At 32.4% G+C, this 27,913-nt stretch overlaps 2 protein-coding genes across 6 annotated transcripts; one reads left to right on the top strand and one right to left on the bottom strand.

Annotated features, from left to right (window-relative positions):
• Positions 1–118: 118 nt before the first annotated feature.
• Positions 119–27,713, bottom strand: LOC125062864. 3 transcript variants are annotated; one of them, XM_047669079.1, is made up of 7 exons: positions 27,363–27,713; positions 18,612–18,712; positions 16,654–17,007; positions 12,714–12,848; positions 9,493–9,654; positions 4,814–4,994; positions 119–3,020 (listed from the first exon to the last, which is right to left on the bottom strand). In XM_047669079.1, the coding sequence occupies exons 3-7, from the start codon at positions 16,905–16,907 to the stop codon at positions 2,802–2,804; spliced, it is 951 nt and encodes a 316-aa protein (XP_047525035.1). In that variant the 5' UTR covers positions 16,908–17,007; positions 18,612–18,712; positions 27,363–27,713; the 3' UTR covers positions 119–2,801. The 3 variants fall into 3 exon arrangements, with proteins under 3 accessions (XP_047525035.1, XP_047525037.1, XP_047525036.1); XM_047669081.1 differs by having other exon boundaries at positions 4,826–4,994; positions 27,363–27,712; XM_047669080.1 differs by lacking the exon at positions 18,612–18,712.
• LOC125062865 lies at positions 12,765–16,357 on the top strand. 3 transcript variants are annotated; one of them, XM_047669083.1, is made up of 4 exons: positions 12,765–12,877; positions 14,002–14,137; positions 15,616–15,756; positions 16,153–16,357. In XM_047669083.1, the coding sequence occupies exons 2-4, from the start codon at positions 14,004–14,006 to the stop codon at positions 16,244–16,246; spliced, it is 369 nt and encodes a 122-aa protein (XP_047525039.1). In that variant the 5' UTR covers positions 12,765–12,877; positions 14,002–14,003; the 3' UTR covers positions 16,247–16,357. The 3 variants fall into 3 exon arrangements, with proteins under 3 accessions (XP_047525039.1, XP_047525041.1, XP_047525038.1); XM_047669085.1 differs by lacking the exon at positions 12,765–12,877 and adding an exon at positions 12,930–13,486; XM_047669082.1 differs by lacking the exon at positions 12,765–12,877 and adding an exon at positions 13,502–13,876.
• Positions 27,714–27,913: the final 200 nt, after the last annotated feature.

The raw sequence follows: 27,913 nt of genomic DNA on the forward strand, positions 1-27,913 counted from the left end.
CTGGTGTTTTATTTTCATTGCATGTGTAGATTGTAACTATTCAGTACATTTATATAATTAAAAAATTTGGAATAAATTTTAAAATAAAAAATTGGTTTCATTGCAATAAAACAAGAAAACGACTTTAAAGATTTAATATAAATAAAAATTAAAACCAATTTGTACATATTTATCGATAGACAATAGAAATAATATTTTATAGAAATATATTTCATACATTGCTATGGCTATTGTTAAATATTGGAAACAATAATATTCTTATCACTAAAATGAGACACTTAACATCCAAAGAGACCTACTGGAAGCAAATTATTAAAAAAATATAGAACCTTAATGACAGTATTTTACATGCAAATAAAAAACTTTATTAAGGAACATATTGGGTTCAAGTTAACAACAAAACTCTTGTCTTGTACTCCAGCCATTGATTCAGAGAGGTCCTTATCAGACAGTCGGAAAACCTTACAAAAAAATATCCGATTTAAAAGATAGCCCAATTTTATTATAATAAATTTGTGCAAGAAAGAATGCACCTACATGAAACTTACGAAAGAAAAGTCAAGAATGAATTATTTTTATAATGGGCGAATCATTTAAAAGCCGTGAGATTTAAAGTTAGGTTCTTTATTGTATAGCGATAAGCTTAACGATATGAAGCCAATATTGGTAAATATTATCTTATATCTAACAGCGATGTTACAATGACCAGAGCTTGAACAGGTTGATTTTTAATGCTAAGCTAGTACCATTGAATTATTAGCGAAAAGTGTAATCGCCTCGGTGCTTGTTATCAAGCGACACTGCGAACAATCATTACTGAATCAATGCTCACAAACTAAATACACACATCACAATTACTCATCAAATGGCTGTTAAAATGATCTAATCAGTACCGAAAAAATCTTAAACTGTTTAATGCCGCTTATATCTAAAAACAAAACCTATTGATAAAATAAAAATAATTTATTTTTAAATAACCATCAATAACAAATAACCTGAATAATTATCTTAATTTAGCTTTCTATTTACCTATCTACTTAAGGGATCTATTCCGTTCGAGGGAAACTAATCTCAAAACTTGCAAACATCTTCGTATCACGCCCTCTAGATGTCAAGAAATACTACTATAGCACTATTGAATTATTCGATTTAATTGAAAAATATATATTAAAAGTCGCAGTACTGGCAGCAAAGCTTCGGTATTATCTTAAATTTTTTGATACAAGGATAAACTTCGTTAGATTAAAGGTCAAGGCATGTGAATCCTCTTTGAAAGAGTAATATGATGCTATTTATGCAACTAATTTTTCTGTAGTACTTTTAATTAGTACCATACTTAATTGCATAATAAAACACATGGTGACATTTTAATACCCTAAAATTAAATAAAAAAGTATAAAAAGTGGACTTAACTTCTTGTTATCTGTGGATGTTCATAACAATACCGTAACTTTGCCGCTTTAATAAAATAAATACTAGTCTATACATCAAGATGAATAATAGTACTACTGGACGCAAGCGTGAATTACATAAACGGGTCTAAATGTTGTGATGTCTATGACTATAGCGTTACATATATCATAAGCATATTCCACGCGCTATAAACCCCTCATATGCTTAAACAGTCTTTCATCACCTGTGCCTTTCTGTGTAGACCACATCACAATCCCATCCCTAACTTTACAATCCTTATAGCGGTGGCAGGGAATAGCTGAATGACGGTAAATTTAATTATTCTAGTACAGTCACTGATATCATCCCAATACTATGTAATCATACTATTTTACTGTTAATACTTTATTTTAATAAACATATAAAAATATACATTTAAATTATGTAAACATTATTTAACACAGAACTTATTAACAGTTTAAAAATAATATGTTGAAATCACGATAAACGTCTCACAATATACCAAATGATAGAAGAGTTTTTTTAAATGTAGATTAATAATGGTTTTTTGAACTGGGCATTGGTGGATAAAATTATTTGGCCTATTGTTTTAGGTTAATCATAATTTTTATAAATTTTGCATTTGTATTGAAACTTTTATTTTGGTTATTATTAGGTTTTGACATCTTAAATTTAGCCATCTGTGCCCAGGTTAAACCCTGACATCCTTTAAACACTTTATTTTACTGTAAAATATAGTTTTATTGAGATTCTTTCACAAACGTTAATATAGATTAGAGGTACAAATATTAGTTTTATTCCTAAAATATTTTCGATAATTTAGTAATAAATAGACAGCCATAATCTAAATTACAAAATGATAATCACAACTCAAACAAAAAATTTTACATGTCTGGTATTTTATATTAAAATGCACCAAAAACATTTTCCTATAAACATATGCTTACCACCAAATCTGAATGAAGCAGAGCTCTTAACATATTCTAGAAACTTGGGATAGCAGGCATCTCAGGCAAAAATCATGTTGAACTAGTTATAATAATTACTTTGTACGCTAAAAAGTCCTATATAGTAGCAGAATACAAAAATACAGAATAAAAAATTATGGAAAATGTGTTTTGACGACCTGAGTACAAAGAAAACATAAAAAGGGCAACGAACAAAGGTTTTACGAAGACAGGAGAAATGAGCACCGAGTAAACACCAGAGGATTAACGGTAGACATAAGCGGAGTGTAACCGGTGAATGGTTTTACTATCCTAATCTAAACAAGCTAATTCCAATAGATTTTTAGATATAAATTGGTACAATAACATGCAAAATACGTAAAAATAAATATAAGAGCAAAGTTAAATTAGGATAATTTACCATTGTTTATCGGTGAAAGCTTATTGGATGACACAGCATTTATACTTTTTACTCTTGGGCTTAATCGTCACGTGTTCGGGTTGCATGGGCTCGTGCGGTGGAGCACGTTTGACTTCCACTTGGCCGGATCGAATCTCAGTAACGGCTGTACCGTTTTTGGTACCAATCAAGTCTACTTTTGGAGTGCTTTGTTGGAGAGGACTCGATAGTTTCGTTTCCGGTGATGTCGGTAGGCTGGCCTAGAAACATGTGAATGACTCATATAATTTATTGCTCTTGACATTTTGGATTAACATAATGAGCAGATTGAACGGCGGAGATCATAAATTCGAGTTTATTGTAAAATTTACATGAAAATGCAGAAATGTGTATATCGTTTGCTAAGTCTTGATGTTTGAACTAACTAGGCCCCGATATGCGCCAAGATTTAGTAATCTTTATTGAATACGGTGTGCTTTGTATTGTGTTATAGTTAAAAAGTTTTTAGTATTTAATTAGTTTTTAATATTTATGAAGTGTCTTTGGCATAACTGCCATATTGTTTTAAAATACACACAGGTGTAAATAAATAATTCCTCAAACCTAAGGTAGTAGTTAAATACAGCATTACGAATGAGGCGCATAGTAATACGTTTCATTGATATTTCTTAATGTTAGTGAGTACCCTTTCTATACATTCCATACACTCGAAACATCTTTAAAAATAAAATTGAATCGCATTTGTTTCGAAGCTAAAAACTCGACGGCTATCGGACCAATTCGTGCATTTTTTCTTTATTTACTCTGAACTCTGTAGGTAAGTAGGTACTAAAAAGGTAACACGAAACGAAGTCGCGGGGTTAATTGTTTTTATTTAGACTAGCATTATAATCCTGTAGATGTAATATAATATATGGTAACTGAGAAGTAGCAAAAATGTATGACTGCTTTTAAATCAGATTGAATTCGGAATTATAACGGATACGTTAAGTCGTCGATGTCAATGTGTTACTATTAAGTATTCTAAGCAAGAGCCCTTCACACTACCATAAATAGAGAAGTCCCAAATAGAAAGCTACCTTCCATAATGGGACATCCGCCGCTGAATTTGTTATATCTAAGAAATTGTTCCAACTAGTCAATTACATCCCATAGTCATTTGCTAATTGGTAAATTATTTTTGCCTAATTCATATTTGGCCTATTAAGCCAATAACCGCAATTGACAAACGATTGCTAGAATTAATAGTGAACCATTTTGTATTGAGAAATTAGGGACACAATAGCAACTCTGTATCTATGATGGTAAAAAAACTTTCTGTCAAATGGTCTAATTTATATACATAATATGTTCTGGCTGATTCATCAACGCCTTATGTACATATTACGATTTTGGGAAACTCAAAACCTACAGTGGTCAAAAGGCGGTTTTGGTAGACTACATTTAAAGATTGAGGTACTACACATATGTGCAGTCAACTAGAAAAATTATATTTAATATTACGTCAGGGGGCCTCATAGCCTAGCGGTCTTATTAAGTGGCTAGGTGAGGGGTACCGGGTTTGATTCCCGGTTCGAGGGCAATTTTTAATTTAATTCAAATTTGTTCTCGGCCTTTGGAAGGGTTGTGCGGTACCGGGCGAGTGCCTATACCGTACATGGAGGACATGGTCGAATTTCTAAGGCAAAAAGCACGAATTATAAAAATCTTATACTTGACGCTGGCTAATGCACAAACCGTGCCAGAGCCATAATAAAAAAATAAAAATATTACGTCACCCGAATAGGTGGGTAAATTTTTTTTCCATGTTCCCAGTTTTGTATATTTAATTTCTTTAGTAACGTGCTTTGATTACCAAAAATAATGAAGTAACTCAATATAAAAATACTATTGTAATAATTGCGTCATAGATATCATTTACATTAGAAGCTATATATCATTAACACTTAAACGCTTTAACACAATGCATTACGCTTCTTTGTGGTAAAAATAAAAGTATTTGTATAAAAACTTTAAACAAATACTTTTATTTAACTTTTTACACAATACATACCATTGCGATTACCTTTTCAGAGCTTATTACTTCCTCGTCTTCGTCAGAAGAAAGCAGCGGGACACCAGTGTTTGGCGTTGGAGTTATAGGTTTACCGCCCTTGATCAGAGAGACAATTTCATCTGCCTCCCGGCTCAAGTCTCCGTCGGGCCTGAAGGGGTTATCCCACCCACTCTCCGTGCTGAAATAGTTATGCAGTCAATATAGTCATAAATTATATACATTATACCTTAAAATAGGTCCTTACGTCAGAAATGATTAATATTTATACAAAAAATAAAAATAAAATTGACATTGTTTACTCCTACTTGATTTTAACTAGTAGACCTTGACCATTAAATAAGTATTAAGTGATCTTAGCACACATATTCACACCAATATGTTTACAAAACAGTGAAGGTGCTACATTGATGAGTCATTTTAGTGTTCCGCTATATTTTTACCTTTTAAAAAGCTCAAACATTAAAATTGGCTCGTGTCGTATCCGAAAACTATACGACTATCTGTAGCATAGCGTATTGTCATAACGTTAGTTAATAAATGCTTACTCCAGTTACAATTTGAATAGCTCTCGAGAAATCATTAAACTTAACTGTTTTAGCACGATTTTAAGAAATCGCGAAAGAGCTTTACGTCCTAAGATTAAATCTTTCCTTACATATTTCGAGAAACATAACATTCGTGTTAAGATAAGTATCTATTAAATGAATCCCACGAACGTTACGTAAACAGACGGAACGGTTATATGAACCCAAATATAATTTTCTAGATGTCCATGAACATATTATGATTCAATCGTAAACGGTCAAACAGATGATGTCTCGACCTTTTAATTAAAACAATTTATATTGGTTATGTGGCATGAAATTTAAAAATGGTGGCAATTACTACTAAACTTATCTTTACAAATGGCGAGATATTATATATATATCATATAAGGAAAATCAGGCTTATTAGTCGGTGCGGACCAGAATACACTTTACAACTACCCGGTAGTAACGTCGCCCGGACAAGCAATGTCCTAGTATACCTAACGAATACACATTAAAAAATTATAATAATCGCTCAAGTTGAATTAAATGTTCTGCTAAATACCTAAGTATTTAAAAATACTTTTATGTACTGTAAAGAGTCAATACTTGTGTGCGTCGTTAACTTATTGTAAAACGTTTTCAAATTATTAAAATTGATATCACTCAATTGTCGTTTAGTATATTTAACTCTGTGCTAGTTATTCTAGAAACGTGAATAATAAATATTGCACAGTCAATGTAGGGCTTTATAAAAGCTAAAATTAGACACAATTGTGATCTACCGATCAATACCAATTGTATGAAAAACGATAGATAATACAAAGTATCAATGCATTTGGGTGGGAATACGATAAAATGATTGCATTTGTAACCAGAACAAAAATAAGTGATGCCGTCATCACTGGCTTTAACAAAGGACAGACATTGAATAAAAAATTCCTGCTGCCAACAAACTGTTTCATGTAATTTATTATACCTCATCAGACTAAATCTAAAACAATTAGGCTTGTTTATTCAACAGGAGACTGCGTTAGTCTTAAACATGGAAAAGGACAATTTGCAAGGCAAATTTGAATGTTGTATTAAACTTGTCTCCGTTTGAAACTCGATTTCACATATATTTTAAATATATAAAGAATTATGATTTATCCATCAGGGATGCTTTCGGGACGATTGCGGAAAACTCTTCCATCCTCATTTATCTTTTCCATTATCAAAACCACAATGTTGGTTACAAAATACATAATATGCATATTAATAACAGTAGTAATTCAAGCTTTGAGGTGATCTACGAGAAAAGATTATAACGTTTTGACGGGGACCCTATATTTTTCAAGTACAATGTTTTTTAGTTATTTTATTTGTATTAAACCTTCAGACTGTTTTTTAAATTTCATACTTAAAGAAATCTACACGAACTTGTAATATTATATACAAAAGTTCCTCGCGCAATAAAAGGAACAATCATTGCAATAATTTAAAGTTTAAACCCTAAAACCTTTTGATTTTATATAACGAAATAACAAAGCAAAAAACAACTACCGTATAGAACTTGATCTTAATAAGGGATAAGTATACAACTAAGACTTTTAGATAATTCATTTAGTTTTTAACTAAATATACAATATTAATAGCAATTTAAATCAAGTAACTCATTAAATGCTTAATACAGTGAAATTAGTCTCGAGAAATTTTTGCATATGTAGTGGTGTGTATATTACTCAGATCTTAGAGCGCGTTTCCACTATATCGTTCTGGCCTATACAAAAATGTTTCGATATCCTAACATTACTATTTAATATTATACTTATCCCTAGCAACACTCTGATTTTTGTTATCAATAAAAACAAGTTTTTATTTAAAAAAAAAGGTTTTGACTTTATAAAAAAAAGGTGTGTGCGCGATTCACACACGATAGAAGTGAAACTTCAAAGAGGAGAGACCGATATATATTTTTTTTTCCTTTCATCTAGGTTTTTAAAACTCCGGGGGGTCTACGGGGGGGTCAAAATTTATTTTTGGCCTAGGACGCACCGTTTCCGAGATATTTCAATCTAAAGCAAAAAATCGTCACTTGATAGTGGAAAGTGGAAACACGCACAAAACCAGAATAAACCAGTTTACGCTGTCCGCAGGTGCCACGTGCAGTCCGGCGTCAGTCGCTTGGTACTGTTAGAACATAAAGCACACATTTCATTCAAAAATTATAATTATTACGTTAATTGTTAAATTTTGTATTTGTTGATTGTTGTTATTGTTTGTTATTATTGTTATAATATTTGTTGAAGTGTTTAATTTGTGTGTAAGTGTTGCAACTTTATATTGTTAATTAAAAATGGCTCCAGTGTTAAAACATGGTCGAGGCAAGCCTTTGACTTCTCAAACTAAAGAAGTTTTGTACTGTTTGTACAAATATTTCGAAAATGAGTGTAATAAAAACCCGAGCAGTATTATGACTCCCACTCAATAACTCCCGCTAAATCAACGGGAATTTCAATAGCATCCGTCAGAAAGGTAGTATCAGAAAGCAAATGTCGACCTTCAGATCAGGAAGTAACATTTAAATCTCCTAAAAAGAAACCGAATCGTAAACCTACAATAGTAATCGATAACTTTGATCAGCAAGTTATCAGAAGAACAATTCATGACTTCCACATCACAAATAAAGAAATTCCCACTTTGAAAACTTTGCACGCAAAATTAAAAGAAGATATCGATTATAAAGGTTGTGTCAGCACGTTACGAAAACACGTCATGTCATTAGGTTTTAATTGGAAGCAAACAGAAGATAACCGGAAACTTCTTATGGAAAAACACGAAATTAGATACTTGCGAATTAATTATTTGATGAAAATTGCTGAATATCGTGAACAACGCCGACCAATTGTTTACACCGACGAAACATATATACATACATCACATACCCTCTCGAAATCTTGGTCAGATGGAAGCACTTCAGGTTTGAAGCAACATATATCGAAAGGCAACCGCTTAATCATTGTTCATGCCGGTGGTATGGATGGCTTTATACCAAATGCATTGCTTATGTTTAAAGCCAACCAAAAAAGTGGAGATTACCACGACAATATGAACTATGACAACTATTCAAGGTGGATTCAAACTCAATTAATACCCAACTTACAACCAAATAGTGTTGTTGTTGTTGACAACGCACCATATCATAACTCAATACAAAATCCTGCACCGAATAGTAATTCTAGAAAACAGCAAATGATTGACTGGCTGACATTGCGAAACATTGAGCATTCATCCACGTTGCTTAAGCCTCAATTATATGAACTGATTCTGCAAAACAAGGCGAGATTTGTAGAGTACAAGATAGACGAAATATTACGACAGCACGGTCATACTGTGCTGCGTTTACCACCATACCATCCGGAGTTTAATCCTATAGAAAATATATGGGGGATAGTGAAAACATATGTCGCAAAAAAGAATGTCGCAATGAATATGAAGGTTATAATGTCATTAGCTGAAGAAAAAATGAACGCCATAACTGTAGAGGAATGGAGAAAAGTTTGTCTGCATGCTATTGAGGAGGAAAACAAATATCAGGGTAGAGACGCAGCTTTAGACACAATATCAGAACGAATCATAATTAATTTAAATAATTCATCTGATGAAAGCGAGGATGGGGATGATTGTGATATGCCTGGGGTTGATGAATTATTAGAATAAAACATTTATGGCCGGAGAACACCTAATTCATACACGTCTTCACTGAAGTGAAAACCGGCATTCACTGCTTGTAATATTTGGAACTGGCTTATCTGCCTCATACAGTTCCATAGATTACAATGCAGTGGATACACATTTTCACGTCCGTATTAGTACGTAGTGCGTATGCGTAGACGTGTACGCATTTGGTGTGCTCCAGCCACAAACGTATATTACCTTTAAAAAAATAAAAACTAAAAATAAAATGTTGTTTTTTTTTTTATTTGCTGACCATACACTACTACAAACGCAAAAATTTCTCCAAGCTAATTTACCTGTACTAGCATCGTATTAAACTTCGGAATTATAAAGTTGTAATAAGTTACCACAAATATTTAATCAATAACGAAATTTATCGCCTGGGTGATTAGAAATCGATTAATCTCAAGTACTAAATGTGTGTATTACCTTATCTGCCTATTGTACATAACGTGTTCTGCCATGTCTGCGTTGGCTGCGGCCGAAAGTAAAGTCGCGTAGAGTACGTGCGACTCCTGCGCCGGTGGTGGAGAAAGACACTGTGGCCTCGCTCCTTGATAGAAAGACACACGAACCTTCGAACGCTCCGAACTGAAAAATGGAATTACTTGAGATATTTCCTCAAACTTTTATAAAAAAATCGCATCACATAACTTTCAGGTATCGCTTAGCAGCAAGCGCATTATACAAAATTAAATATTTAAAATATATGAAACTTGTAATGAATGTATGGGCATTACAAATTATGTATGTATATCTAAAATACAAGTATAAGCTCTGTTACAAAGGCACTTAAAACAGTTGAATGCCATCAAGTCTGACCTCTATATAAGTTACATAACATTTTTCCCTGATTCAATGAATCACAAACTTTACATAGACTAAAAATTACTATTTAAGTTTAACACACTACTATTTAAAATAGTAATATTGATAAAAGTGCTATATACAACTCTCAATATTACACTAAAAATGTCTAATAAGAAATTAGAGTTTGTAAAATACTAATTATTAACTAAGCAACTGGTAATCATTTAAGTATTCTTGTTAAATCCATATATAAACTACTATCTAAAATATTTATTAATTCATTTTAGTTTAATAATTGTACATCACAATTTGCATTAAAACAAGCATATCCTATAGGACTATATTAACAATTCAAAAATAAATAGTGAAGGTTTGCTACTATAAGAAATTTGCCAAAATGACTAATAAACAAACTGCTAGACTTTATAATTGCGGAAGTAACATTAGCCTATTTTATTCATAGATTGTCTGACAGTAGTCAAAGTCAAGTATTCATATTCAACAGTTACATAACAATCGCTGAGCAATCATAGCACATTAGCAACAGCCAGAGTTACTAAACACAATATTAAAATTGAAGGTAATTCAATGACAGCCCCAGTTCTTTTATTAGCTGATGACCGCTTTGCCACCCACATGTTTATTAACTTCAATATAAAACATCATTTAGCCTAATGTACTTTTGACAAGCAATTTTGCTGTTTGTGAAATACCAAATTGGACATAAATAAAAGCCAATTTCAGTCTAGATAGAAATTAGACACATGTCAAGAGCAAAAGAAATTAATTTCACCACTTTTTGTTTGTTTCTTAATGTTCCTTGTGTAAATTTTCTAAATATAGAATCCATAGTATTATATATTTTAGATATTTTTTATTACGCACAGACTTAGGCCTTGATATTCAATCTGCCATACTTCCTTAGGGGCATGGAGCAGAGGAACATTTTTACAAGTTCCCTCCTGAAATAATTATTGTTTTGCTAGGAATTAAAGCCTCTAAAGGTTAGATGCGAGCTAAGCCATGGGGTACAAAATATGTACATAACTACAACAAAATTATAATAATGTAATATTAAGGGAATTAAATACATAAATATTTTGGACTTTATACTTAAAAGTTAACACAGGAACAAAACAATTGCAATTAATTTTTAATTAAAAATATTTAGCAGAAACAAGTAAATTTTATGAACTGTTGCTAGAAACATAAACAAAGAACTTGAGTACCTAATATACTGAGCAAAATTTCCTATATTAACAACTTACATCAATAAAACAAGACTTGAGGACAAAATGTGAATTCAGATTTGGAATAAAAATGGAAATGACGTTTCTCCGCGCGGCCTTGCAGCCAACCTAACGCGCAGGGCGGGTCCTCAATTTAGGGTTACGACGATAATTATTTTATAAATAGAGTTTTAAAACATTTGCCAATAAACAGTACATTTACATGGAAAGTCTTAGTTATTGACCTTGTAATTTTAACATTTATCTAGAGCTGCAGGTAGTTATGTGCTTAAAATTCAGTTTTCATGACGTCATGTTCGAGTTCTTAACATGAAAATTAAAACTCTTTATGGCTACGTTAAGCAGCCGGTTCATAGTGTGCATGAATTTTTTACTTAAGAGCTTATTTTTTTCTACCTTGCCCAAACTTAAAAGCCTTATTATTGAAAACCCATTGCGCAGCATAGAAATGACGTGAACAGTTCACGAAAAGTACATACCAATAATCACGATCACGATTTACGGCCGGCAATCACTTAATTTCAAACATGTAACACTTTTCCAATTTACTTATTCAAGAAGCCATAAAAATGATAACATCGAAGGAAATGCACTACGAGTTTCGGACTTATAGAGCTGGAATAGTTTGGCGCGTCGGCACTTTGTTCATAACATCGATCTCGAACTCTCGGATGCTAGAAGCGGTCGGTCGCGCGCGGGGCCGTGTCGAATGAAGCAAAAAGTACGGATTACGGAACGCCGAACGCTGAACGCTACGAAGTTGATCGCGGATCGTGACCGTCGCTGTCATTCGCATCGGTCTATACCTGACTTTGACATATTGATTGGCATTTGGCATAATTATTACTCGTGTTAAGTTGTTCCCCGTTTGCCTATTATCAATTTTGTTATTTCGAAATTAGATCCAATCCGAAAATTATAAATAATTTCGTAATATTTCCTTGCATATAGTATATCAATGAATATATGTATCTTATAAAATTTGTAATAAGAAATACTTTTACTTGTGATCATTTTCACACTTTGTACCTATAGTCATTTCTGTTAATGTATTAAGTACATATTATTATGTATACCGTTTCGAAAGATGGTGTAAAAAGACAAATAATTAGCTATGAAACAATATTTCGTAAAATACATGTTAATTAAAGAATGGTTCTGAGCGTAACATAATGCTTAGTAATAGCCATGAACTTGATCTTGATAGCTGCCGAAATGTAATCACGTGAGTTTAAAAATAACTCTGTGAAATACTTGTTTCTTGAAATCCGCTAGTTTTATAGCCTAATGTAGCTTGATAATACAAATTCGTCACGTTAGCTATGGAAGCGGTGGCATTTTACTTCGGTCACAGTACTGTTATAGTGAACAGGAGAACTAAGATTATTTACAATAAATTACTTTAAAAATATTTCCTCGTCTGTTTACTGATTGTTGACTTTCTAGATGTAAGAGTTGTTGGTACAACAACATTGTAATATATTTAAAAGGAAATTGAAATACCTTCTTTCGATATTTTTGTGTATGCAATCGCGCTTGCGACAAACAAATGAATAAAACATACTCCATCATTAAAATAAGTGAACGTACTCGTCTTCAACGGGCGTGTATAGGAACGTGGTCTCTTGTAGATTTGGTGGTGGGGAGTTCTCTGGTTCCTCTTGCAGAGGGCTTTCATAGATGAGAGTCTCAACCATCGATCCTTTTGAACTGCCGAAGGAAACCCTGTGAAGAAATTGACGCATTAGATCCAAGTATGTCTATCTTGTAAACGCAAATATTCATAATGAAATATATCATGTGTCAGCGTGCAACTAGAGTCTCTCTCTTTATCACAGCGTCAACATAATTTGAAAGAAACGAACGAAAGAGCTCTTTAGTTAAGAGCGGGGTTAGTTAGGTTTTGGCTTTATACTATAAAAAGAAGCAAGCAATATACTGGCTGTAACAGTTTTGATTGTTTAATTCGATTATCTCAGTACAAATACAGCGTAAAAATATTTCCGAACTCCTGAGGATAAAATATCGTTGATTTTCTCTTACGGTTGTGGTATTTTTCTCGATTGATTTTTTAGTTGCGTAGAATTTATTAAAAGATAGTAGAGCCGTACCAACTTAATTAAAATCTTTAGAGTGCTCAAGGCGTAACAATCAATTTTCCTTGTGAAATATTTAAAGATTATTAATATAGAAAAACTTATGAACTATGAAAAGAAAATTACCAATTATTTTACGAAATATTTCTATCGATATGATAAATATTTAAGTAAAAAGAAAAACATTTTGTCATTTGTGACAACTGCAATCATTTATTAGTATTTGCATTAACTTTCCTTTTTTGATACCGTGTTTTTACTTTATTGGTTAGTAATCCTCTGTTCAGTTTTCATACTGTACGAAATCCTCTGTAAAAGTTCATACAAATGAAATATGAACTGTAATAACTGAGTACCGTACCAGGGAAGTAATTGTTACAAAAACCATTTAATCACAACCATTGATATCTAAGCAGACAGTTAGACACCTACTTTTCTAAAACTGAACTGCGATTAGGTTGAATAGACTTTCTAGCCTAACTTGTAGCTTTTAAAGCATGCTCGAGTTCTTATTGTAATCGATTCGTTAAAGATCGCTATTCACAACTCTTTGTTGAGCTTGGCACACTTCATTTTCGGTGTCAGTCTTTGAACAATTGGCAAATCAGAGCTATTGTCGTTTTTTAAGATTATTTTTGTGATTGAGACAATTTTAAGGTATATTTTTGTTGAATATTTAAATATCTTTAGATGATTGATAACCTATTCAAAATACACACATTATTATGATTTTGATAATGCCTTGTAAATTGTATAATAATTTTGTCATAACTTTATTAAAGCAATGGCGAAAGAGGGCGGTGTCATAAAATATGATCCAAATACAGAAGCATTTCAAATGCGAGCTCAATGGAAAAAGGTGGATATATGTCGTAAGCAGTGGTTTGATCAGTGGAGTTGGTTGCTAGATGAACGCAAGTAAGTAACATTTTCGACGATTCAAATCTAGACAGGAAATACGTGAATTTATATCGAATGCATTTAATAATAATTTTACTTCTGATATTAATAAATAAACTTTGATTAGTTATATAATTTTGATGTACTCACGTAGGCAGTATATTCAGACAACTTGTCCTAATATTAGTGTTTTATTGTTAAGTTTAAATGGATTTTATGAAGTAGGTTATTCAAAATGTCCATCTCTGCTGTCTGCCGTTTAATTAATAATGCAAGACCATGTAGTTCATTGACGTCACACAATGCTGGGGCAGTGCATGTAATCTATAACGCTCTATTGATTTATCATCAATACTTAAAATGTAGGTTAACCGTGACCTTAGAAAACTTCGACTTCGACTTTCATTTTTTGATTAGAGAGCATTTAAATCAATGTAAAATAAGAGTAAATGCCATGATTGGAAAGCCGAATTTTAACAAACCCAAACAAACCAAAAAACCATAAGTTTTCGTAAGCGTTTAAATGTAAATTGTTTGACGTTGAATCTGCAAAAGAATTAACATTAATTTTTTTTTTATTAAATCTACTACCACAGTCACCAAGTGCCTGTTTTAATACCCTTAACAAGGAGAAATTAAAGTAGGCGTCCGCCGAAGAAAGTGTTTATTTCATTCTCAAGATATGATATAGTTCTGGTCTGTTGTATTTAAATACGTTAGCTCAATATTAAGGCTGAATTTATAGGTAGCCTAACTAACAATCTTTCATTGTAAAACCATTATCCGAGAAAATTACATTACTAGTTATTAAAAAAGTCTTATTGTTCTGTGCAGGTTTATAGCAAACATGCCGTAAAATAGGTACACGAAAGGAAAAACATTTTCACGGGCATTTGGCATTTAGCGTGTAACGAATGCAAATGCAATTATTATTAACGGTTCATTTGACCATGAACTTGGCAAAGCAATGGTCTATTTCCCATTAAAAATGTGTGGTTATTTTAAATAACTGGATGTATTACTATTTAGAAGTAGGCCGTTCAAATGATAGAATAGGCTTGCTTTTAAATTTATATGTCTCCACAATTAGCATGGCCTTGGTTCTAATAAAAGAGTAAAAATTATTTCTTAAATATGTGGTGGTGCCGTGAAAATTGCATGTGTGTGCGTGGAGTCGCTAAAATAAAATATAATGTAGAACTAACGCTCATTATTACTTTGTTTATTTTGTGTAACGAAACGTAATTATTTTTGTCGATACACAATTTAACCTTTATAACGTGAAATATATTATTATTAATTAATAATACGAGTATACAATACTATATGTCACTTTTAACAGTATCTATCGTTCAGCTCAAGGCTGTTGAGATATTTTATTCATAGCTGTAAAATTCTAATTATCTCATTACAAACGAAACGGCAATCAAAACAATTCCTTTGTTTGTAATGAAACACAATATAGATTCGTACATGCATCATATTTGTATTTTCAGACAAACATTACAGGAGTCGGAAGCCATTCGCCAGGAGGTTTCTGATGCTTTACCACGTGCGGTAACCAAAGCTGAAACTACAAAGTCATTAAAACCGGTACCAATCACATCAACTGGTGTTATCGGCTGGCTGGCTGCCAAGTTTGTAATCACTTTTTTGCATGATCAAATATCGCTCTGATTTAAATTTACATTCTTTAGTTTAGTATTATTGCCATTATTATAAAGGCATTCACTTATTATCTAATAAATGAATGCCTATTATTATTATTATTATTTATTCCTTATTATTTAATACTAAGTTGTCGTAAAAAGTTTGAATATCTTTTTCTTGTGTTTCCAATTGTTGCTTGTTGATCTCGAGATTTTTAAAGTACGACAATATGTTTTCGTCTGTCCTTAATCGCTTAGGTTGTGCTTTGAACGATGTTCTACCTTTTTTTCTTGTTCAAGCGTATAGGTATCTCTAACAAGCTAATTATTGAATACTGCGTATTAGGCATTTTATTGTTTCTAAACAATATATTATTTTTACAGACCGGATTGTCAATTAGAAATTTATACATCCTGGCTTACTAAGATCCCAGTACGGTTACCCGACACATGGGACGACAAGAATTACCTGGGGTAACCTGTAGGTATAAATATCATTCGTAAAATGTAACAAATAAATTTAAATAATTTGGATCAATTCTTTTGCTCTTAAATCAATTTTACAAAAATATATAAGATAAATCCACAATTTTTGTATTATTCCACTCTTTGTTTTTGAACAAAATTTTACTTTTTAAATAAAAGTGATGATTTTTTTTCAATATGCAAGGTGATCGTTTTTCTGTGCCTGACACGATGACTGTGGGTCTAAGACCTATTTCGCCTTACGAGCGAGTGTTAAATACGCATTTAGAAACTCCGTTGGTGCACTGCAAGGAACGGAACTCAGGGATGATTGTCGCACGCTAAAGGCACACACTGCTCCTACTAATTGCTATAATAGAGTCATCAATATGTTCTTTAAATAACATAGGCACAACTTACCTCTTTAAGGATGTGTGTTTACTGCCATTATTGAGTAGTTTATGTTTCGGTTTGTCCAGTACTCCCGACGGAGTAGACGAGGAAACTGTGAGGTCACTCGTGAACGAGCTCGAAGACGATTCCTTCGAAATGTTTGTTCGCTTTTTTGCTGTAGACTCTGGGCTTCCGGGACTCCCAGCCAACTCCAACGCCATTCGGCCCTTACCAGGCACTGGCGGAGGTTTCTCATCCACAGGCACCATATATGACAACATACTTAGGCCCTACAAATCTATGTCTCTCTATTGACAAAATATTCTCCCATATCGTCCATAACTTGCACTTTATTATGGTCAGTTGGAGGTGGTTTCGGACCTGAAAGATAGTCAATTTATTTATCGCTTATAGAATTTTTGCAAGTCCTATCTGTATCTCTGAACTTGATAACACTGGCTAAGGTCAGGGTTCACAAGTTCGTGGCATTAGAATGTTAAGTTCATGTAAATATGGAAATATGTTGCCGTCTCGTCACGCGTTTAATATCTCAATTTTATTTAATCGTACCAAACAATACGGACTAAATTTAGTAAACTATATTTCGTGAATAGATTGTACCGTACTAAGTGAAGAGTGAGATAATTTTAAATATATATCGATAAAGAGGTTTTATTACGTAACCTCCGTAGAGTGGCACAAGTTTAATGGACATTAGCTGAACATCACAACACAATACAGCTCAAACTACATTAGGTGCCTGGGACACATTTTTTTTAATGTACTTAATCCGTTTATGGTGATAAATGATTATTATTAATTATACAACAAGGAACGTGGGTCGTAGATTGCAAAAAAACAAAGCGATAAAAAGAAATTTCTTAAGTTTAATCTTTTTTAATTGGTTTAATCCTACTTCCCTGTTATCGTACTTACCTACTGATTGATGTATCTTATTGCTTTGGGCGAGGCTTTATTATAAAAATACGATTATATAGCTTCATTGCTCTAATTAATGTCTTATAATGATTACAGACGCCGCCCACGTACCTTCCTATACATTGATCTGTGACCCAATTACTCTTAATATATTGACTGTACACGTGATTAGTTTTAATTTTTAGTTAACATTTATTATATAACTTTACGTCATCTCATCTCACTTAAAAACCAAAAGTACTAGTAATTTCACAGCAAGCCTTTGGATAGCATAATTTTTTTAAAATAATTCTCTGACATGGTCACGCCCTAACCCAAATGACGTCATCTAAGGACGAAACCCAAATTTGATAGACTTTTTACGTTTTTGATAGCGCAAGTGGTGTTAAAGAACCAGGACATAATTTTAATTGGAATATCTATTGAAAATACGCGGTACACTTAAAATAATTAAATTCTGCCATTGATTACAAAGTCTTCTGTTAATTAATATGCTGTGTGAGTATTTAAGTTCAATTGCCACTGAATTCAAGAGATTACTCCCTGGTGCATACCAGTAATTACCCATCTATTATACGCTCCACTGTACTTCAAGGTTAGTTATTACATAATATTGTCGTCTATCTAATAAGGCACGAGAATTAGGTACTTTCAGAAGCCCATTTAGAAACTTCGTTTAGCTTTACATTAAATTATTTCTGACAGGTGAAGGAAGTGTCAAGTTTTGGCAGCAACCGAAATAAAAGTATAAAACCTTTTTTTGATGCAGTAAATTACACACGACAGAGGTTTGACAGTTACTTTTGTTTATAATGACAAAGTTTTAGAATACAAGCCTCTTTTACCCGTGAATGAAAAAAGTACTTTGTAGGAATACGATTGGGGGGCACCATGTAGTAGAAATAAAGTTACAAGTTCATTGTGATCATACATTTTTAATCACATCTTAGAAATTTAAAACTTTCAACCTTTCTATTAACTAGACTGTCTGTTTTTTGGATTAAATCCTAGCTCGATATAACCGCTGAGTGCAAGTAATTTATTACCTTGTATAGTTAGAAGTCTACAGTGATGATTCCCGATTAAGCTTTAAAATAGTGTTCTTCCGCGAACTCGTATCAATAAATCAATCGATCGTAGATGCATCCTGCAAAAAAACAATATTTTCATACAGTCAATAATAGTAAACGAATTATTATTGGTACTTGAATAAAAAAAAACGATGTTAAAACCTGTAAGACACTACGCTAGAATTCGCGTCAGCGAGAAGTCGCACAGTTTTTTTTAATTCACAAGTTTGTATGTTTATAGTGTAGTTAAGTGTCGGTTTGAATGGTTTTTATCTATATAATATACATACAGATTCTACAATCTGCACAGATCCACTAAAAAAGCTGTCATGTCACAATGTTGATATTGTAAAGCGAGACCACATCCAAGTTCTCGATCCTCGAACTAGGTAAGTATAAATATAGAACTCAAAATGTTTGGTTAATATACAAGAAAGATCTTCATTTAATTTTGAATATTTTGTCCTGTAACATTTAAAGTAAATGAATGTTACGAAATATTTAGGTTAATAGTACGTTTAGGTATTAGATAATAACGGCCCTTTCAAATCTTTATGAGATAGAACTAAGCTGCAGGAGTTATTAGTATCGATTTTAATGTTACGACCTTCAGTGTATCGTCTACTGGTCATTGCCAACCTCTTTAACGGCTTCCTTAGATTTTTCAGGAGCATTGTATCCAACATTCTTTCCGGTGATTTCCAGCAAAATTTAGTCTGAACTGCAATTTATCTTACAGTATATTCAATTGTATCGTTAGGTCACTTTAAGTAGGTATAATATGCGTGATAGTTTGCCTGGAACCACTATTATCAATCAATGATCAGTGATATAGTTGTAACATATCAATTATTGTAAAATGCACTATAATAAATATTATACTTTATATAGTCAGACTTTACTGACCAAATTAATATGGTGTTTCCTTAAAAAAAATAACTAAACGCGACCTAACACAATCATGACAATAAAATAATTTATAGGTAAATCGTGATTAATATGTCTTTGTAAGACGTATTCTATTGGATTTGAAAGTAGTCAAGTAGTGCAGTGTGGGAATGACAATATAATAGCATTTCTTCGCGGAAAGATCAGGCACCTGTTGTGAACCTAATGAAATACTTCAACTGTGTAATTAGTTGTATTATTAATAGCTACTAAGTATCAAGCAAAAGAGCGTAGGCAAGTAGGTATGTCCTTAACTCAATATGTTTAGTTCTGCAGTATTATATATTACGTATAGTTGTCAGGCCGTCTACTTATTCACATTTGGGTGATTTTTTTTATTACTAGATACGCGTCGAGTCGAGTAAATCTTTAAACGAATGCCTTAAATACGAAAAAATGTCACGCTATCGTAGCTATGCCTGTGTCATAACGTGTGACGTATGAATTTGAGAAGTAAATCAGGATTTTCTCACATTCCCTACACCATTAAAATAATTATTTTAAATAAAGGTGTTTTATCCTAAAAATCTAAGCATAAAGGAGAAGTAGCCGACTTATGTATCTGTTTACAGATTAATCAAGCATCAATAAATTGTTTATATATATTTCATAATTTAATCATTAATTTAATAATAAGGATATTGAGAACAAAAAAAAAACACGAAGTACGCAGATCAAATTCTTTATTTATTTTTATCTTTCTTTTATAAACAATTATAATTCTTGTCTTTAGGTATTTATGTTAGACTTGATTTTTAAATGATTCATTTTATTTCAAGATAATCGATATTCTAATAAACTAACCTCATTGTAATCCATAAAAACTATTTTTCTGTTATATTCTGGTCTGGTATTCAATTTTACATGAAACAACCAGACCAATATTCTAGAACTTTTATTACCTGTTTCTTTGCATTTGTCCTGCTCAATAATTGGTAGCTTTGCGGTCCTACTCGGTCACCCTGTACGGACGTTTCTGTGTCCATGACCCATTATTAGTCTGTGCCGGTTAAAAGGGTCAGCAATTGCGTAACCAAATTCGTTTAAAAGCTCCAAACTACTTTACTTCCTCAAAGCACTTTAGAAAATTTTAATATTCAAACATGACTTTTCGAAAAATCAACTGTTTATACATTTTTAAAATAACACAAATTTCCCGATGTCCGTATAATTCGGTTCAAAGATATTTTATATCTCAAAGAATTACATTCATATAGCGAGAAAATTTAGAGTAAGTTAGTTATGTACATCGTGTTTTGAAATTATTTGAAACTAAACTACATATATTAAATAAACATATTTGTTTCCACATATGTATAATATTTTTAACAAAAGTGCAGGTAGGTCGCATCATACATAATTAAAATACATAATTTGAGAACAATTAATTTTTAAATAATGAATAAATTGTTAACATTGCTTTTGTATTTAAATTGCAATTAAAAACAAACCCTAAAGACAATCAAACAGTGTTGTTCCTATAGCATACCTACAGACTATAATATTCAGAAACGAGACAGCGTTGAGCCAGACTCCAGTACATACATGAAATGTGTTAGACCATAGACCATAGAGAGATAATGACACAAAATATTGGGTTCCAGTATGGCGGTTCTTCAGGGGTCTTATTACGCAATGAAAAAAAGAAAAATGATGGTCATAACGGCGGGGTCCCATTCACGTGGGCGTTAGTCGAACTCGTCGGATTAATTACGAGTGTATCCTCCCGGTCTATGTATTGGTTTTTGACAAACGGGAGTCGTAGTTCGCGCTCCGAATCAAGTCTCGTTTCTGAATCTCTTTATTTACGACAAGCCTAATATTATTTGAAACTTCTTTAAATGATATAAATACATATTTTATAATCGCGTAACCCAAGACAGTATTATTATTATTTAACCCATTTATGCCCTAATAATTCGCATCATAGCCAAAACATAAATATGCTTACTATAAAAATGACCACCTTTATTTTGCTTATAGCAGCGCTAGTATCGCGCTAGTATTGTGTGAAAATCGACAAACAGAAGCGGAACAAAAGCAAATAACATCAATATTATGACGGATAAAGACTTTGCTTCATTTTACATTGTTTCCGGAGGGATAACTTGTTTGTATTTCTTTAATATCCGTTTACACATTTGTTTATTACTTTATGTAATTTAATTGTATTTAAGATGATAAAAACACATTACATTCGTATTGTATTCGCAAAACTGTAACGTTTCTTAATATAATTTTCTAAAAACAATAGTGTTTACGAGACATTCTATTGTATTGCGAAACGAATCTAAATACCTACTACTCCCTAATATATTATGCATAAGATAGGCAAAACTTCGTAACTGGCGACCCAGTGACTTACTGAAAAGTTCACTTGAAAACGTGCGAATTTATTAAAACCGAGATTTTATGGTACTCATATTATGTTGTTTAACATTTTTATTTTATACTTCGTGGTTAATTATATCTTTATTATTAAATATCGAATTAGTTTCCGTTTATATACCATTGTTAAAATTTATTGGTAAAAGATTAGGTAGATTTGTGGCTATTTTATTACTTTCTTGAACGATCTATGGATAGCATTCAAGTGTTCAAACCCGTGCAACACGTCGAGTCGTGTGTTCGAATCCCGGTGTGCACTAATGGATTTTATTGTTATGTACATAATTGATTTTACGATAAAAGAAAAAATAATAGATCGTGAATTCGAAGTGTTAACTGAAGGAGGTAAGTAAAGCAAATAAAGTTGATTGTGAACTTGCCTAAATAAGTCGTGAGAGAAGAATGTGTATAAATTTTGTTTTTTGTTCATCAGACGCATTTTGTGTTTACGTTTTTATTATGTTAGTCCAACAATATCATTGTAGTATAAATGTATGGACGCACCCAGATGACGAGCATGTCTATTGCCGGACATGTACAATATACATTGTTTGCTGAGTTCGCCCCAATGACATCATTGACAAGGACATAACGCAATGCACTCTGAACAAAAACTATTAATACTTTCTCACAATGATCGGCTAATGCGAGGGTGGGGTACCATAAAAACATTGTTATGTGACGTGAATTCAGGGATATTTTATATATGTATTTTTTGCACTACATAAGCTCAGAATAATATTGTTTTTCATTCCAAATTTGGACTCGGCTTGTAGACGATTAATGTAACAAAATAAAGTATGGACATCCGACTGAATTTATTTATTGAAGCTTACCTCATCATACCTAATACTATATCTACGGTATATGTTACAAGCTATCTTATCTTAAATTTATGACAATTTTAGTAAACATAAATGTTACAAAAACTTTAACTTATTGTTAAGCAAAAAATAAGTACTAGCAAAACAGCGGATTAGGTATGAGATAGGAACATAACAACTCTTTCTTTAAAATTGATCAGCCCACTACTAATATTTCCAGCTCCGGATAATTTTAATCCGTTATGATCGCGAAGAATTCGAGAGGTGCCTAAATTCCTGGGTTGGTTTTTGCAGACGGAATTTGGAAAATTCTGCTGATTCTAAATATAAGCATTCTACGTATAAATTATTCTAAACCCAATATAGAAACTCGTTATGGTACCGGTAGAGTTCACGACATCCAAATTAAGCTTCTATTATCATTCTGATTTGTCGAGCAACAAATTATAAAATTCGTGTGCAAATTTCTGAATATTATTTTTATGCCAAATTCAGAGGTCAATCGAGTCATCCAATCAAAAATAATATATAGCTGTAACACTACCTACGCGAAATTAGTGTAGGTTTTACTTAGGAAAGATAAGGTTCCGATAAAATCCTACCTAAGGCCAGGCCTAGTTCGAAACTATAAAAGAAATTCAATATTTGTGTAACGCAAGCACGTGAATAAAAAAATAGAATAGATTTAAAATGTTTACTGTATATACAGTAATGAAAGCTAAATATAATTTATATAGGTAACGCGTATTTATAAAGAAATTTTATTTTGATCGAAAAGTCTTATCAAAGTTTGTAATCCATTTTAAAGCAGAAAGCAGCTTTACGTAATGAGGCTTAAAACTTTTAAGAACTTCTCGTTATAAATTCACAATACGTACGCATACTCGACTCCATAAAACAGCACGGTCTAATGTTTATGTAGTATTGTTTACTATATTCCTAATAGTATACGTAAACTACCTATATTTAATCCCATTCAAATACGACCACGATACTGTGATTCCGTGTAAAAATTTCTGTACGTTATCTAGGTACTAGGTTTCTTTGGTTAATCTACTTTCAGGAGCTGTCAAACCATTTTTTCTAATTAAATTTTGACATTTTTGACACTTCTCACATGTAGATTGTGAGATACCAATTAAAATATCGGCCTGGCATAAAGTTGAAGCTGTTGCCATAATATAAAAAAAAAAAAAAAAAAATATCGGCCTAGGATTGGTACAATATAATATAAACTCGTAATGACAATGCATTGTTTCTCTTATCGTTAACAACGCTGATACATATTAATAACAAATTTGATTCTTATTTAAGAAAGATATTTCCATACAATGAAAACTGAAACGTATATTGTTCTCGCTTATTTCTTCTGAACTAAATCAGCGTATCAAAATTAATATTCTCATTATGAAACTGGAAACTTCTTTGAGTAAGCCCGACAATAGAATTACATATATATATTAGTTAATGTATACCTGTTATAGTTTTATATAAGTAACAATATTCTTTGTTCTGCTAGTCGATGTAGCGAAACAAAAACTGTATTTTGATTGTAAATTAAAAATATTGCTAGTCATATATATAAGCGCATAAAAATAAGGCTAAATGTTAATTAGCAATTATAGTTTCGTGATGAGGTCATATCTTAATTATATTAAATATAAAATCTACTTTGTGAATCGCATCTCAGTAATATTAGAATTTAAATAGGAATAAGGAACTGACATTTATGTTTAATTAACTAATACTGTCATTTAATCTTTTATTCTAGATGTAAATTGTCAAATACCTTTTATAAACTATAAACCTAAACTTCATCCATTTATTTTGCTTCATTTATTGGGTTTTTATAAATATATTTTATGTAACGCTCTTCTTCAACATACCGTTATTATTTCCTTACTAAAGTTCCCGGCATTACGCTGGGAAGTAAGACAGGGTTATGGTAGACTCGATCAATGTACTTGTATGATCGAGACATCGAGCGCTACGTGCCTTTATGTCAAAAACGTATGACATTAATTTGACAAGCATCAGTCACTGTTCGTGCTAAGTCTCGTTTCTGAATTAAACCCTTGAACCACGGTGCTATCTTATTACGAAATATTAAATAATACAGATTACATAAAATATTTGGATTTCTTATAAAACAGTACCGACTCTTGATCTTCCAGTTGTAACCTTGAACTCCGAATGCTTATAAAAATAAACGCTGTAGCGTGACAATTGAAAAGTTTGTTACTCCAAATAGAAGGCCTTCTCGAGCTGTACTTTCATCCGAGTGATTATTCACGCAATTTAAATTGTAGCACAATTGTAGCTTCAGTGTAAATCACAACATTTGGACGACGCGACGGCAAGAAATATGTTTTTAAATTTATGCGTCCTGTATATTATAGAGATGGCTGAATATCGTTATATTTAGTGTTCTACATTATAATTATATAAATACATTATACTTAACATTATAATTAATTATATGAATGTGCCTTAATTAAAAAATACACGAAATTAATTTAATTAATCAAATATCTAGTTAATCAAATATCTAGTAACTAAGTGCGTTTTATAATATGTATACTGTATAGTCTGTAGAAATAAAAGAAAATATAAATCTACTAGTGAAAGAGAGGGGTTGAGGATATTTGAATATGGAACAAAGTTAAATATATCTTTACCGAGTTTAGTAAATAAGCGAACTATTTTAACTTATACATAACCGTGAAGAAAATACTTATAATGAATACGCCCGTGGGAAATGGAGAGTGCGGTAACAATACATGTGAACATCTTAATATAATAAGAAATAAGAACTTATAAACAATTATTATACAATTTTTAATTGGCCTATTTCGATCCATTTGCATACTGAAGATTTCTTAAATTTTCCTATTTGAAAATCTCGCTGATAAGCAAAAATTAAAAGTTGATCGGTGCAATAATACCATAACCATAAATGTATTTGTAAAGAAGTTTTTACAATTATTAAAAGGCCGGCAACGCACTCGCAAGCATTCTACCGCGTACCCGTTTGCATCATCGGTATGTTACTATTGAAATTGCATACGAAAAGTCTGGATTGTTATTGGAAGTTACAGAGTAGGGACGCAGATCTTGTAACAGGAAGATTACGTTTATCCAGCCTAGTATCGAAACGTAAGAAACGTCCTGTCTGGACCAACAGTCACCTCGCCATTACCTCATCTAACTAGCAAATTGAAAATAAAATATTATTTTTTATTCATTTATTAACATTTCGTTGCAAGTATACAGAGATAAACTACAATTAAAATAATTAAATAAAAAGGAGAGCAATTAGTATCGCTTTCGGGTGATCTTTTCCAGGCATTGAATTATAGGAAATAAATGTATTATTTGTTTGGTTATTTTTTTCTATTGAATTGGTATTAAGTATTATATAAATATAATATAGTAAATTCATTATTATGTTATTTCATTTTTGTGTTATTTTATTTGATCAATGTGACGAAACAACACTACACGATATATACGCGATCATTATCAAATACTTACGGGAATTTGAAAAAAACAAGATTAGAATCTATTGTTATTTTACAATAATAGCTTTTTTAATTCATTTAAATATTCGATAACAAGCAAATAGAAGGCTGACCGTAGTGCTAAAACTTTGGTAACAAATAGCTTGCCCGCGCTAGGTGAATTAAAAAGCGTCTTATGACAGTCATCCCATACTAATAGTATTGATAAGTTAGTTATAAAAATAAATATGAAAATAGATATGGTACTATGAAAGATTTATCACGGATAAGATCCACCACTTAGCCTTGATAGTGATAACTAAATTATAAGATTTCATATTTATTTGAATTTTCCGAAAACAGAGATTAGAAAAAAAAACAAAATCATTAAATGGTAACTTTCCAATTTAAAATGTTTCATATTCATAATAATAGACTTTGACTCTATTTGTATCATGAATGTTATTGGCGTGATGTCATTTTATTACAAACAAAACACTCGCGATTTCCCTAATGTGTAGAGGTTTGCGGATGCTTATGGGCAGCTGCGCTATTGACAATAAATCAAAACCAACAGGTGTCCCTTTTATATTATTAGTTAAGCAGAACATTTTAAATTTTTTTCTAAAAAAATTATATGAGTAGTATTGATCGAATCCATTAGATACACAAGAAAAGCAAAAACTAATGAAATAAATTGTGTTTATATGTAATTAATAGTTTAACGAGATCCTGAACTAATAAAAGCCACACAAAAGTATTAAAAATCGTTGAAAGCAATTGCGCAATTACGACTTGTCGCAGGCTTCGCCGGGGTCGGTGCAACACCGCCTACGTAACAGCATCTGATGCACGTAATCTGGTGCAGTTACAGGATATATTCGGCACACAAATACAAGCTCCTAAATGACGCGATTATAAACAAATAATAAATTTACTCACACAAATTTTACGTATGACATTTATTTTATTTATAGAAAACGTCGCACCTACGTTAACGTGCCTCTGCCGTAACGATAGCTGCGTAAGTGAAATAAAACAGATTTAAACATTAAGTGCATACGTACGTGCACTGGATTCAATTCTATCAGCTTGCTGGTGTAGATATCAGTCTGGATCCACCGTCGGGACCGTCCTCAGTCAAACGAACATATCAAAAAATAGGGAGTTGAAGTAGATGCGACCGGCTGTTTATAAACATTCAAACAGTCATACGGGACGGGATGCGATCGATACTGGGAGGAGCGCGCTCTGCCACCGGCTAGGCCCACACGGCTACTCACAGCTTCACTACAATATGTATAAACGTGACTACAGTTTACTGAAGCGCGGACGAAAGCAATGATTGCATTATAATGCGCAGTCTACTACACGAACGCACTGAACGGACGGCGATTGCCGTGTGCGCCTTCCTGGCCGTTACGTCACGCAGTTTTGACAGTTCGCAGTTGAGACACGAGGGTAACCGCTTCATGATCGCCAGCCGTGCTGTGGCGCCACCGTCGGCAACGTCCCGCGACCGCGCTGCGCCGATCGATACCTACTAGATACAGCTAGAACGCGGTGCGCCGCGTGATCCAATTAGGGCTGTCAGAACTACTGTGCTCCTCTCTATACA

The sequence above is a fragment of the Pieris napi genome, chromosome Z, assembly GCF_905475465.1.
Source record: "Pieris napi chromosome Z, ilPieNapi1.2, whole genome shotgun sequence".
Lineage (NCBI taxonomy): Eukaryota > Metazoa > Arthropoda > Insecta > Lepidoptera > Pieridae > Pieris > Pieris napi.

Coding starts and splice junctions, on each gene's coding strand:
- LOC125062864 (XM_047669080.1), bottom strand. CDS start 16,907: ATGTTGTCATATATGGTGCCTGTGGATGAGAAACCTCCGCCAGTGCCT. Junction 12,849..16,653: donor AAACACACATCCTTAAAGAG/GTAAGTTGTGCC, acceptor ATTTCTTCACAG/GGTTTCCTTCGGCAGTTCAA. Junction 9,655..12,713: donor TACACGCCCGTTGAAGACGA/GTACGTTCACTT, acceptor TCCATTTTTCAG/TTCGGAGCGTTCGAAGGTTC.
- LOC125062865 (XM_047669083.1), top strand. CDS start 14,004: ATGGCGAAAGAGGGCGGTGTCATAAAATATGATCCAAATACAGAAGCA. Junction 14,138..15,615: donor TGGTTGCTAGATGAACGCAA/GTAAGTAACATT, acceptor TTGTATTTTCAG/ACAAACATTACAGGAGTCGG. Junction 15,757..16,152: donor ATCGGCTGGCTGGCTGCCAA/GTTTGTAATCAC, acceptor TTATTTTTACAG/ACCGGATTGTCAATTAGAAA.